This window comes from Mytilus californianus, unplaced genomic scaffold (assembly GCF_021869535.1).
Source record: "Mytilus californianus isolate M0D057914Y unplaced genomic scaffold, xbMytCali1.0.p SCAF_5, whole genome shotgun sequence".
NCBI lineage: Eukaryota > Metazoa > Mollusca > Bivalvia > Mytilida > Mytilidae > Mytilus > Mytilus californianus.
This window is the reverse complement of record NW_026262701.1, coordinates 57,075,505-57,090,280: the sequence shown is the minus strand read 5'-3', so window position 1 is coordinate 57,090,280 and position 14,776 is coordinate 57,075,505. Positions and strand designations below refer to the sequence as shown.

Sequence of the window (14,776 nt, the reverse complement as noted above, 5' to 3'; positions counted from 1 at the left end):
TTTTAGTGCCTCATTTGACAGGCCATATGCCTGCAACTTTAATAACAGTAAGTAGGCAATCAACTTGAAGGCCTTCGAAAGGTCCATAAGAACAACTGCAACATATAAATGTTGGTCGACTGCTTTTTTCCAGTCCTCAATGACTTTTAGAAGTGCTGTATTACAGCCATAGCCAGGTATAAAAGCTGACAAAGAAGGATGAAATATCTTACTAAAATATTCTATTAGCTGCTGGTATGTGGCCCTTTCAAAGAACTTTGACACCACCGGTAGTATGCTAACATGTCTGTAGTTTTCTGCCTCTAACTGACTATTCTTCTTATGCAATGGAACAACCTGTGCCTTTAGATGGTCAGGAAACTCTGAACTTTTTATTGGCATATTAATAAGTTTAATGAGGTGCTCTTTCATTGGAGGAAGATTCGATTTACATTAACTGTTTCAATCGACATTTTTCGGGTGAGTCCGCTACTCTATTTCGGGTACGGAATCGTCCGAATTGAGGCGAAGTTGTCTATTTCCGCTTTCATTTTATCAGCTGGCCGCACACGGATTTCATCATCTGCTTATCCATATATTTTTGCAGATTTAAGGTAATAAATGAATTATTTAGTCATCAGTAAGGACTATATAATGACTAATTGCTGTAGTCCAAATAATTATGACCCCTAGAAAGATTTTTTTTTGGCTTGACTTTTGACATGCTCTCTTTTTATCACAAAAAAACTATTACAACCTTTTAGTTTATTGTAGGACAACCCTTCACTCAAAATTGACAGATATCAGGACCACCATACGTAAACTGATCAAACTACCTTATCTTTAGTGTGCGAACTGACGCATGTCACCCCTTCCTTTCAATGTTTCAAAATGAAGTAACCATCATCACTGACATGACTGAGGCATTGAATTTAGAAGCCTGGAATTGGTACCTTGCATGACCGAATGACACTTAAATTTTAATTTCAGCAAATATTGGTGACTCTTTAACATTGATTAATAATGAATATTACATTATAAGTGTATGTTATAACTTAAAAATGATTTATTAAAGCAGATAAGTTCATAAAATGTCCCAATCTCTGGTCATTTTTACGATTTATCAAGAAAAACTACAGGAGTCAAGAAACAGGGTCTATAACCAACATGAGATGACAGCTTGAAATGGAGATGCTAGAGGAAAGAAGACACAGCCTCTGTCTGATCCTGATATACAAAGTGGTTGAGGGTCTGGTGCCCGCTGCTCTACCAGCCGACAATTTTGTCACACCAGTAAGACCGAAACGAACAATCAAAGCCAAAGTATATTCAAACTGTAAAACAGACAATATTATTGAACGGCAAATAATCATTGTAACACCAGAGGGCTTAAAGTACCAGACAGCAACAAGCCACAGTATAAACATTCATTCTTCATAGAAACAACTATTCACTGGAACCAACTACCAGATAAAGTTGTGCATGCAGGTTCTGTAGAGGCATTTAAGACCGCTCTACAAGAACACCGCCCATAACAACGGCGCTCTTCTCCACGTGTATAAAAGCCTTAACAGGATTCTACACGTACCAATACAGATACAGATACAGAGTCATTATAATTTCATGGATAAATCCAACATGGCGACCAAGGAAATCATAATAAGAATACTAAAAGATGGATTGCATACATTCCAAAGAGAAATACATTATCATTTTAAAATTATAAGTTACATGTATCTTGAACGCCATATATATTTCCTGAAAAAAGATACAAATTTCAATTGTTTACAATTAAAAAAGTACAGTTTCCTTTCATTAGTTAACATTTCAAATTAAACGTATTCATTATCAAGTTGATCAAAGTTGGTAAAAAGCCGTAAAATTAATCATGCATTACAATCCATCAATACCGTTAGAAAATTTGATACGCAATATTTTTTGACATGGTTGCCAACAAAGCTGTTACTTGATAATTTATTAAACGAAAGAAAAAAGAAAGGAATAAATAAAACGAATGTTATCGGCATTATAAACATTGGGAAACATATATTATTTGATTATTGTGTCAATTATCTAAATCATTGTAATAAATTACTTTGATCTTCATAGGCCTGTTAATTGGAATAAAATATCTTATCTCTTCTTATCTTATCTATTTTCCAATAAATTCAAATAATCAGTATATCATTTAAAAAACCACTTGATTGAATCGTAAAATGAATTTGACCTCACTCGTTTTATAAAACAGTTAGAACTGGCTGACAACATTTTACAATTGAATCGTAAAATGAACTTGACCTGGCTGATAACATTTTACAAAAGATTGCCGACTGCACAAGCTAAGTTTGGCGGGAAATGACTTGCCGATAAACACGAGTGATTTAAATAACCAGGGTCAAATGAGTGTGTTTAGCTCTTACTGGAAAGTTCAAACCTTTCAGAATGTATAATTTTCCAAATTTGAAAAAAATAACAATTGATTTATTCAGGATGTACATATGTATGACAAGTATATCGAAAATAATGAAGCTCAGAGGGATTGAACAATTTCGAAGTTTGTCTTGAGAGTTTCTTTTTAGAGAATTTGAATGTAATAACTGTAATTTTCTTTATTGAGATAGTGAAATTTGTTACATAAATCTATCATCCGCACAATTGATTTGTCTAGGACAAAAAACTAAAATGTTGAAATACACAATTTCGAAGTTCCTATAGAGTTTCCTTTTAGAAAGTTATGATCTTATAAAAAAAAATCCCGCGCTGTTTTTCTATCCGTAATTTTCTCTATTAAAACAGTGAAATATGGTACAGGTATATATCATCCATTTTATTGGTAAACATTACATTTTAGTACTTCTAGTAAGTTGAATTATAAAGTTTTTTGTGTCAATTAGATAATTAGGTCTTTCCACTTTTCTTAGGAAAGACCTATTGTATTTGTTCTGATTATTATTATTTTTTCTTCCGCCAAACTTTGTTCTTGCGATAAATTTTTGTTTTGCAATATGTCGCTTTGATATTTCTTCTGTTGTATGGAACAGTGTATGTGCTTTTAAATTTCACCCTGCTAAGCCGAACAATTTCCTTAGTAAGAGTTATCTCCCAATTCACTGTTTATCAAGTGTATGCATCACCTTCGTAACACAAAATGATAACGAAAAAATTCTTTTTCTAAATTGTTTGTTACATCCTCAGGAATTTTTGGCTAATTTGGATTGAAGCGATCCAGTGAGATCCTATAGGAGTTATCTGCCTTTACCAAATAAATTTGTCATTTTGTTTTTGTAATTCATAAACCGTAAGCCGTATCCAAAAAATTTGACCAAAATGTTAGTCGTGACATGATAAATAACTGGAAAGTTTTTGTCGAAATGGCATGTGTCATTGTTTTACGGGTTCCATGCAACTGAAACGATAAAATGAACAAAATTAACTAATTATAGCCTCATACTTTGCAGCCATCATGATGTATACATGCATCTTATCTTTATTAATAAACCAAGGTCCCCCATCAGCCACACATCAGACATCAAGGACCTGTAAATAATAAAACCAATAGTGATCGTGTTACTCTGATCAATACACATGTGCTCTGTTCAACGGTCTCCCTTGAAAAGATATTAATAATCTAACTCCAGACATATATATTCGAGGGTCACGTGACTTCACAACACCGTCTCGCGCGTCAATGACTGTGACATCTACCTTCATAACACACATGACTTAAAAAAAATAGTTATAAAGAAACTTTTATGTTATCATTACTGGTTCATGGAATAAGTTTGAGTTATTTCCCTTTGAACAGAAATATGGTTTAACATAGTACTCTAACATTAGATATGAATTAACCACTAAAAATAGTTCTTCAAAATTAGATATGATGTAACACAATGTATATCTATTTTCAAATTATAATCAAATATAATTAATAGTTCCAAATATTTTTCTTTCATTTGTCACAAACTAATATAGATCTGCAACTTACATGTATCTATCAATGTCAACAACTTTAAATGTAATGAAATATATCTTTTAATAAAAATAGATTATTATCTAATTAAAAGAGTTCACTTCATAAAAAAAATATATATATATAGCATTCAGAAAATTAGTTTATACAGAATAACAAACAAACCTACCAAAAATTCTTCAAAACAATTTACCAAAGAAAAGAAAAAAAATCCAAAATGTCATTTATCATTAATACAATGTCTTTTAAAAATCTTTTAAAAAATGAGTTATTTCCCTTTGTACAGAAAAGAATTAACTCATCAAAAATTGAATTCTTGGGAAAGGACTATAACTGAAAAACGAGAAAAACTAAAATCAATAACCGATTTTTACTTCGAAAATCCAGTTAATAAAACACAAATGTCCAATTTGCTGTCATCAACCACTGCCATCACATATAAACACAATTTACAATAGAAAAGAATTCTATAAGTTGAAGAACAAAATCTTTACATTTATACAGTTCTTATATACTATTTACTTTATAACATTATGTACTTTCCTCTGAAGTAAAGGGTGGGTGGGCGGGAAACGATACTGTACTGTCGGAAAGGCGAACCTCGAATGACAATTCTACACTATAATACTACAATTTAGCGCTTAAATTCTAGCATGAAATTATCATGATTAATATTACCTAAACAGGTAATAACATACTGTTTGTCCAATCAAATTAAACATAAACAGGTTTTGATTTGAACACACGTGCTTAACATAAACAAATACACGTGTTCCTGAGTAACCTTTATAAATACATATCACGATGATGACAAATGCCCAATACCTGAAATATTTATTACCTTTCAACTCTATTATATTGTTAATTGGTTTGTTTTTTAATGACACTAATCAATAAAGATCAAACGACCTAATCAAGGGTTTGTATAGACTTAATCAACATGATAATTGGTATTGAATATGATCATCGGTCATGCATGACATATCCCAAATAACGGCGTGTGCCGATAAAAACTTCAATAACTTCTTGAATATTGAATTGATTCTATTCAAACAAAAATAATTAGACAAAAAACTAAATTATTTATTTTAGACTTTTTTTATTCGGATATACATTTTGTATGTTATAAGTCGAATTTGAGAATTTGAGTCAAATCGGTGAACATGAATTTGACAGCTTAGTCTAGTGCTCCTTTAAATGAGATACATTTCAATTCATGGAGAGTCAGTGAGTTTTAATTTTTTTACAAATGAGGGCTCCACTTTGGTAGTCCAAACTGAACACATTGGGCGATCGTATATATGCATTATCCACCTTTTAGTATTCTCATTATGATTTCCTTGGTAGCCATGTTGGATTTATCCACGAAATTATAATGAAATTTTATGAACTTACCTGCTTTAATAAATCATTTTAAGTTATAACATACATTTATAATGTAATATTATTTATTAATCAATGTTTAAAAGTCACCAATATGTGCTAAAATTAAAATTTCAGGTGTCATTCGGTCATTGGTGTTACCAGCCTGGAATGACTGTGCTAATACAACTCCAGGGGGAAGAGCATTCCCTTGCATGGTCATTTTCAAGACCTCATAATTATTTGGACTAATTAATCATGTTAATTCACTGGATGCAGCTGGTTAACACAATCAACTGTCAGTGCATTTTCCCAGACTGAATTTTATGAACAAAGTAATTATCTTCAACAGGTCAGTAATAACCATTAATTGGTGGATTATACCTGAATTGAGGTATAATCCACCATTTGACATACAATGGGATACACCAATTGAGGTATAATGCATCTTTTATCAAAAAAAGAAAAAAAAAAAAAAAAAAAATATATTGGAGCATCTTTTTGCATTTACCATAACAAGCTTTGATGACCACTTAGTGATGACATGTAATTGATTCTGACACTTCATGCTGCATTTTTTTTTTAGAGAAACCTAAAAACTAATATGACCCTCCTTTTCCTACTATAAATTCTGAGTTTTCATCTATTAAATCTTATTTTTGTTCTGTAATCTATCTCTTCCTATCCATTTCGACTAACAAATCTTAAAGTTGGAACTGATGCAGAATTAAGGCAACCAATTGTGAATATCCATCAATTGGTGGATTATACCTCAATTCAGGTATAATACACATTTTTCAAAACACACCACAGGAAGTCAGAAGCAATTACATGTCACTAATGAGTACTCATCAAAGCTTAAGATGGTATATGCAAAATGATGCTCGAATGTCTCTTTAAAAGAATTTATGATAAAAACTGCATTATACCTCAATTGGTCTATCTCACTATATGTCAAATGGTGGATTATACCTCAATTGAGGTATACTAATCCATCAATTAATGGTTATTCCTGTGTCCTACAACGTATTATGCATTTTCTCCAAAATGACTTTAGGTCATGCAACCAGACTTAACCTCAGCAATTAAACTGAAGTAAGAAGCTCGTCTATTTAAATGTGACACTTCTTATTATTATATACCATCTCAAATGTCTTGTTCTTTCGCCTGTTTGCCACAAGTGTGGGAGGTCTTTAGTTTGGAGTGTAGGACAGAAAGTCACAGTAAATTTGTAAACAAAAGTTATTTCTGAAAAAAATCATCAATTTGGACAGCCACAGAAAGAGTTTGGTGACAATCAAAATATGTCATTTTATTTAACAGCATTTTGTCCAAGGTGATAGTTGTCTTTCTGATATTGTTTTATATCTCACCCCCCTTTTTTATTGATTTTGTATTTACAATATGTACATTAATTGTGTCATAGATCAAATTTATTCGTTCAGTGTTTGTTTACTTGTTTTTGTTAATATGTCTTTTGATTGAGTTAAGCCATTTCAATTGATATTTTATAGTGAGTCTTTCTATTTTGTGATGTATCACTATTATTTCAGGTTATGGTGAAGGTTGGCACCTGTTAAAACGTTTAAATCCCCTGCATTTGTTTGCACCTGTCCTAAGTCAGGAACCTGTTGTTCAGTGGTTGTCTTTTGTTGATGTGGTTCATTAGTATTTCTGGTTTCTTGTTTTTGTCGAGCCTTCGACTTTAGTCGAAAAAGCGAGACATAGCGATCCTACATTCCGTCGGCGTCGTCTATGATGTCGGCGGCGTCCACAGATATTCACTCTGTGGTTAAAGTTTTTGAAATTTTAATAACTTTCTTGAACTATCCTGGATTTCTACCAAACTTGGACAGAAGCTTGTTTATGATCATAAGATAGTATCCAGAATTAAATTTTGTAAAAATAAAATTCCTGTTTTTCCGTATTTTACTTGTAAATGGACTTAGTTTTTCTGCCAGGAAACATTACATTTACTCTGTGGTTAAAGTTTTTAAAATTTTAATAACTTTCTTAAACTATCCTGGATTTGTACCAAACTTGGACAGAAGCTTGTTTATGATCATAAGATAGTATCCAGAAGTAAATTTGTTAAAAAAAAATTTCATTTTTTCCGTATTTTACTTATAAATGGACTTAGTTTTTCTTCCAGGAAACAATACATTCACTCTGTGGTTAAAGTTTTTAAAATTTTAATAACTTTCTTAAACTATCCTGGATTTGTACCAAACTTGGACAGAAGCTTGTTTATGATCATAAGATAGTATCCAGAAGTAAATTTGTTAAAAAAAAATTTCTTTTTTCCGTATTTTACTTATAAATGGACTTAGTTTTTCTGCCAGGAAACAATACATTCACTCTGTGGTTAAAGTTTTTAAAATTTTAATAACTTTCTTAAACTATCCTGGATTTGTACCAAATTTGGACAGAAGCTTGTTTATGATCAAAAGCTAGTATCTAGAAGGAAATTTTGTTAAAATTTGTACCTGTTTATCTGTATTTTACTTATAAATGGACTTAGTTTTTCTTCCAGTTAACATTAAATACAGTCTGCAGTTAAAGTTTTTAAAACATTTATTAGATTCATAAACTATCCTGGGCTTATACCAAACTTTGACAGAAGCTTCTTACAATCAAAAGATAGTATCTAAAGGAATATTTTTATTGATTTTTTTCCTCATTTTTGTTGAGCCTGCGATTAACAGCAAAAGTAGGCGAGACACTGGGTTCCGTGGAACCCTTACGAATTTTTTTATATAGACATGATAGATTAGACCGTTGGTTTTCCTGTTTGAATGGTTTTACACTAGTCATTTTTGGGGCCCTTTATAGCATGCTGTTCGGTGTGAGCCAAGGCTCTGTGTTGAAGGCCGTACTTTGACCTATAATGGTTTACTTTTACAAATTGTGACTTGGATGGAGAGTTGTCTTATTGGCACTCATACCACATCTTCTTATATCTATGTCTGGTTATTCATTAAAATGTAAAATACAGATAGAGTAGGGGTGGAAAAAAACGCTTTTAGAAAAAGTATTTCATATGTCATTGTGAAGTATTCTTTAACATTTAAACCAAAACTGAATAATTACAGAATCAGATGAAAGCATGGCGAGTGGTGGAGATGGTCAGGAAGAGAAAGGGAACTCTCTACCAAGAACGAGATTACTCAGATTCTGCAGCACCAGCAATGACGCTGATGAAAATGATGAAGATGAAGCAAAAAGAACTGTTGATGGTGAAAAACACATTTCTCCAAGATATATAGCTACTTTGACCAACAATGTAAGAACTGGAACAATCCCTGATGGAGAAACACAAGCCCATTCACAAGGTATTTTTTATACCTTTAATAATGTCATGAATGTCATTACTGACAACATTTATCAAATTTTTATAAAATAATTGCTTTCAGAAATAAAGTCTGATTCATCTATGCTTAAAAATTGTCTTGATTAAAGGAAATTGCAAAGTCAACATTTTAATTGTTGTACACATGTAATCAGAAGTGATGACACTAATTAACCCAAGTTCAAATGATCAACAGATTACAATCAACAAATGTGTTAATTGGACCATAAACATTGTCATGATTGTCACTTAAAGAAAACGGTTAAATGAACAATGCTACAAATTTACTTAGAATCTTATGAAAAAAAACACTTCATCATCAGTTACATGTATCATCACCGGAAGTTAGACTTTAATCGATCAAAAAACTATTTTTTCATGAGAAAAGGTTAAAAGTCGTACACTTTACCTTTTTTAAAAGATTAAATGGGTAAATCCAGTATGAAGTTGTATATATAGTGCATATTGCGTTTGTTAATATTATATGTATTCTCTAAGAGTGTGTGCCCATATCAGAGACATATAATGTATTATGTCTCTGCCTGTATCCATGTGGTCAAACATACATGGGGATCTCCCATGTCTTTATTTTGACATCAATTGTTATATTTCATTGGTCACTTAAATTTTGGATTAAGCCATCCACAAAAACTACAAAAATTGGTACCCCACGAATAAAAGTTCTTTCTCAGTAGTTGAATTTATTCAAATAAAAAAACAATGGTCATATTGTCTCTAAAATATATCCTTTTGCCATGAAACTTGGTCAACTGCCAATTTTGTATATATAATAAACTAGGCTGTTATTTTTCTTGTTTAAATAGTTTTACATTTGTCATTTTGGGGCCTTTAATAGTTGACTACCTGGTATGGGTTTTTCTCATTGAAGGATATACGGTGACCTATAGTTGTTGATTTCTGTTTCATTTGGTCTCTTGTGGAGAGTTGTCTCATTTGCAATCATGCCACATCTTCTTATTTTTAATAAATAGATTTTTCTATCATTTTTCCATAGTTTGTTCCAAAAGTAGTACACTACATTGTAAAAATCTTTTTTGAGAAAACACTGGTGTGATTTTTTTAGTTTGGATTTATTGTTCTAATAGCTGTGTTCTTGGCCAGTATATCTAATAATGCATTGCAATGAAAAATACTTTATTACAGGTTAAAAAAACATTTGAAATAGATATGTCATGTGTAGTATTCTTAAACTTTAAAACAAAAAGTGAATATTTTCAGACCCTGATGAGAGCTTGGCTAGTGCTGGAGATGATCAGCAAGAGAAAGGGGGAAAAAGAAGTGATGACGATAAAAACCACTTAGCCACAAATTCTACCAGTACCATTAATCTGAGAACTGAAACAATCCCTGGTGGAGAAATACCAGTACATTGTGGAGGTATTTTTATCCCTTCAGAACAAAGTTTTGTATGGAAAAAATACCAACTCTGAGCCATGAAGCTCGATTTAAATAACTGTTTTAAAATGCCCTAGGCCTAAGTCATGCAAAATTTATTTAAAGTAGTAAAGTCTTTCTATTCTGATAAATCAGGTGACACATTTGTTATCCTTTGCTTTTAGTTTTCTACAAATATAGTCCCTTGTACATGTTGTATGGACAGTATGACTTGCAAATTTTTTTCATACACCTTTTATCATGTTTATTTTCTTGTACACCTTTTAAATTAATTTTTTTCATACTCGTTAAAAATTATATTTCAGGTATAGAAAAATAAGAACAAGGGGATGAAATTACATGTATAGAAGTTTTTGTCATTAATTTAAAGGTTAAGAAGTGATTCCGTCCAGTGTAAAAAAGTATTAAATTAGTTTGTCTGAAGCTATCAAAACAAAATTAAAGACTCCCTTAACATAAAATTGTGCATATTTTGAGTTCGGACTGGTAGACGTTTCTAAAATTTTGATATGTTCCAAAAGAAGTACACTACACTATAAAACTCTAATTTAGAAAAACACAGGTGTAATTCTTTTAGTTTGCGTTTATTGTTCTAAAGAAATGCACCACAAAATAACTGTATATCTTATAATACAGTGAGGGGCCTCGGTGGCCGAGTGGTCTAAGTAGTTACTACTGTAATCACTAGCCAGTCAACACTGAGGTTGTGAGTTCGAACCCCGCTCGTGCGGGTGCACTCGACTCCAATCTTAATTGACTAGGATTGTCAGTTTTCCTATCGAAGGTCGGTGGTTTTCTCCGGGCGCTCCGGCTTCCTCCACCAATAAAAACTGGCCGCCACGAAATAGCCCAAAAGCGGTGCTTAAAAGTGGCGTTAAAACACCAAAAATCAAAAAAATCAAAATAATACAGTGAAATGAAAAATACTTGATCAGAGGTTAAAAAAACCCATACCTGTCAACTGACCCGTATCCTGCGGGTCACACCTGAGAATTTCACCCCATACCCGGGATTTTTTAAATACCCGCCGGGTCTTAAAATAACCTGTGAATTCAGAAAATGACCCATTTTCACCCGGATTCTTGAGCCTTTAGACTGATTTCATAAGTGATTTTCCTCTGAAATACCTGCAGATTTGTAATTTTTCATGGAGAGGAAGTTCAAATAGCTGTGTGTGTCTAATTAAGTGACTCATTAAGTGCATGACTTCACTTGACAGCTTTGGTGTCAAACACACTGGTAATTAACACCAATTACATTAGCTTAGGGTCTAAATAATTTGTCTATTTCAAAGTTGTTTGACAATAAATTTGAGTTACTTCCCCTTTTTTGTCACCTTTCACAATATACTCCTTAATTTTATGTTGTTTTTTTTTTGTAAAAAGATTAAATCTAAAAGAAATTGAATGCAAATACATATTAGAATATTATTTTCTTTTGTTTTTCTACCTTAGAACAATTTAAAAATTATTTTGAAATTTAATTTTTTGATCTCTACTTCCTTTAAATGCTTAATTATTTTATTACATTTCCACATCAACAAATATGTGCTCAATGATACATACAGGAAAACATGTAGTCTGAGAACTGATATTACATTGATTAAACAAAGGCTCATTATGGAATGAAATAATAAAATTAAAGAATAAAATTAATTTCAGTTACTACATTACCATGTGAACATATTTTAAAAACTAGTAGATTTAAAATATAAAGAAATGTCACCTAAATGCTTAAGTTCAGTCGAAAAAAAGTGTGTATGTGTGATGACCTGAGATTTTCTTCTTCGATGCAGGTCATGACCTGCATTTTCATTTTCATAGGTTGACAGGTATGAAAACCTAAAAAAAAAAATTTTTCATATTTGCATGTGTAGTGTCCTTTAAATCTGTTAAAGTTTTAGTCAAAATATTTATCTTTTATTTTTTAACCTGGAAAAACTTATTAAATCGTTATTTTCATGAAAAGAAAAAAAAATCTATATTGAAAGTTGATTTGACGAGAGCAGACTGATGTACTCGAAAACTTATATTTTGAAAATGGGTATATTTTGGGGAATTGAAACATGCTAAAGACTATGCTGAATGCTCTGAAAATTGGTGCCTTGGACAGTCAAAGGTCCAACTTCAATACATTAATAGATCTAGATAAAAATAACATACCAGTGTTCTCCTTTTTTCTCTGAGGTAAGGTGGATGTATTGAAAAAAACACTTGCAACCAGGTGTTTTGTTTTTTTTAAACATTTCCAACTGGGTTTTTTTTTACTGTGGGTGGCATGGGGGTAATGCAGAGCACATGATCTTTTATGTTTCTCTATGATGTGTACTTTGTCTTATCTGTGTCCTCTAGAAGAGCCAACTCAGCACAACCCATATTTCGAAATAAATTACTAAGACTGGCAAATTTTGTGGAATGCGGAATTTCTTCAACTAGTTACCAGTACATAATCTTCAACTGGGCAATAATAGCTGCTTCATTGGCATTGATTTGAATTTCAAATGCTGTTCGAATGAGACCTGAAAAAAAGTTTATATTTTTATACTTTTTGAAAAAATCTGACATATTGAGAAGGAAACAGTATGTATAATAAATATTCAAGAGATTTTCATGATATGGTCTTACCTTGTCCTTGTTCTTCTGCTATCACTGCTAGCCTTTCATTTGACAAATTAGTTTTGTGCATCTCGGATAGCAGATGGCTTTTGCAGGACTCCCTCCTCCGGCGAATGCATGGCCTATTGATCCAAGTTTCTGTCCTGTTCCTTGCTTTAGTGCTGTATTTTTGGCACACAGAACAGTAATATCCTTCCTCTGTGATGATTAGCCATTTAAAGTCCTGTTCATATTTATCTTTGCTTGCGTGCCTTTTCCGTTGTTTTGATGCTTTTTTGTCGAGCCTGCGACTTTTGTCACAGAAAGCTCGACATAGGGATAGTGATCTGGCGGTGGCGGCGTCCTTAGCTAACATCTTTAAAGCTATATATTTTCCAAGGTGGAAGACCTGGATGCTTCATACTTTGTATATAGATGCCTTATATTATGAAGTTTCCGTCTGTCATATGTCCATTGTCCTTGACCTCATTTTCATGGTTCAGTGACTACTTGAAAAAAAAGTCAACATTTTTTGTAATGTTAATTTCTCTCTTATTATGAGTAATAGGATAACTAAATTTAATATGTGCATACCTTGCAAGGTCCTCATGCTCGTCAGACAGTTTTCATCTGACCTCGACCTCATTTCATGGATCCGTGAACAAGGTTAAGTTTTCGTGGTCAAGTCCATATATCAGATACTATAAGCAATAGGTCTTTTATATTTGGTGTATGGAATGATTGTAAGGTGTACATGTCCAACTGGCAGGTGTCATCTGACCGTGACCTCATTTTCACATTTCATTGCTCAGTGTTTAGTTTTTGTGTTTTGGTCTGTTTTTCTTAAACTATAACCAATAGGTCAACTATATTTAATGCATAGATTGATTGTAAGGTGTACATGTCTGTCTGGCATGGTTCATCTGACCTTGACCTTATTTTCATGGTTCATTGGTCAATGTTTAGTTTTCCTGTTTTAGTCTGTTTCTAAGAAACTATAAGCAATTGGTCAACTATATTTGGTGTATTGAATGATTGTAAGGTGTACATGTATTTTCGGTTTGGTTTATCTGACCTCGACCTAATTTTCTTGGATCATGTTAAGTTTATGTGATACTTTAAGTAAAGCTTTATATTAAGAACTATCAACATAAAATCAATGGTCAGTAAAGAAGGCGAGACATTTCAGTGTGTGCACTCTTGTTTCAATTTTCAACAATTTCAATACAACTATCCGTTTTAGTTGAATTATTTGGCCTAATAATGGAAATATCTTGATAAATGAGGAAATCAAACATTTGCATGTATATTTCTAATGACACAGTTTAACAAATACTTTCTTTAAAATGTATGATTGTTGTTTAGAAATAACTTTTAATCGGTATTGTCACTTGCATTGATTTACTGTTGAATTTGTTGACTCTTTCATAAGAAGAGTCACTTTTCTATTGTTCTTGCATCATCGGTTTTGCCACTGTGAGAGGAGGAAGGGAAGAAACTCGAAATTTCTATCAAGTGTTTTCAAGTACACAGATCATTTATTACATAATAGCAGTAAGTCTGAGGTAAAAGAAGTTAATTAATAGTATGTTTGACACCCAAGCTGTCAATGGAAGCCATATGATTATCCAAGTTCTTTGATTTGCAGGTAAACATTACCTTCCTCAGTGACACAAAATCGATATTTGAGATTGATATCGATGGTAATAAAAAAAAATGAAGACTGACATATTTTTTATTGCCCTTCAATGACCATTTTTTGGCTTTTTGCCTTATACGACAAATATTATAATAGATAAAAAAACTGAAGGAGATAGAGAGAAACTAGACAGACTAAATGATCAGCAATACAAGATCAACAAAACAGATTTTTGTCATGAATTCTATTCTCGTCTACAATGTTGGAGAGTGTCCTTTGTTGAATATGCACATAGACTAAGCTGAGCAACACAGGCTCTTTAGAGCCTCTAGTTTGTAGTTGAAATTTTCCCCCAAAAAAGGAAGATTTAAATTATAAAAGGGAGGGACTGAAGAGGGCTTAAAAATTTGGAGATTTTGACTCCCTCCATGTCTGTACAAATCCCTGAAACTTCACAGGAAGATTGG

The 14,776-nt window shown here is 32.2% G+C and overlaps 1 protein-coding gene across 1 annotated transcript in view; it reads left to right on the top strand.

The window, feature by feature from the left end:
* Positions 1-528: 528 nt before the first annotated feature.
* Positions 529-14,776, top strand: part of LOC127702940 (uncharacterized) — a 49,804-nt gene continuing 35,556 nt past the window's right edge. The window contains exons 1-3 of the mRNA XM_052207260.1: positions 529-593; positions 8,404-8,643; positions 9,900-10,058. Of these exons, the coding sequence (XP_052063220.1) occupies positions 8,418-8,643; positions 9,900-10,058 (385 nt within the window). The 5' untranslated portion in view covers positions 529-593; positions 8,404-8,417. The remainder of the gene's footprint in view (positions 594-8,403; positions 8,644-9,899; positions 10,059-14,776) is intronic.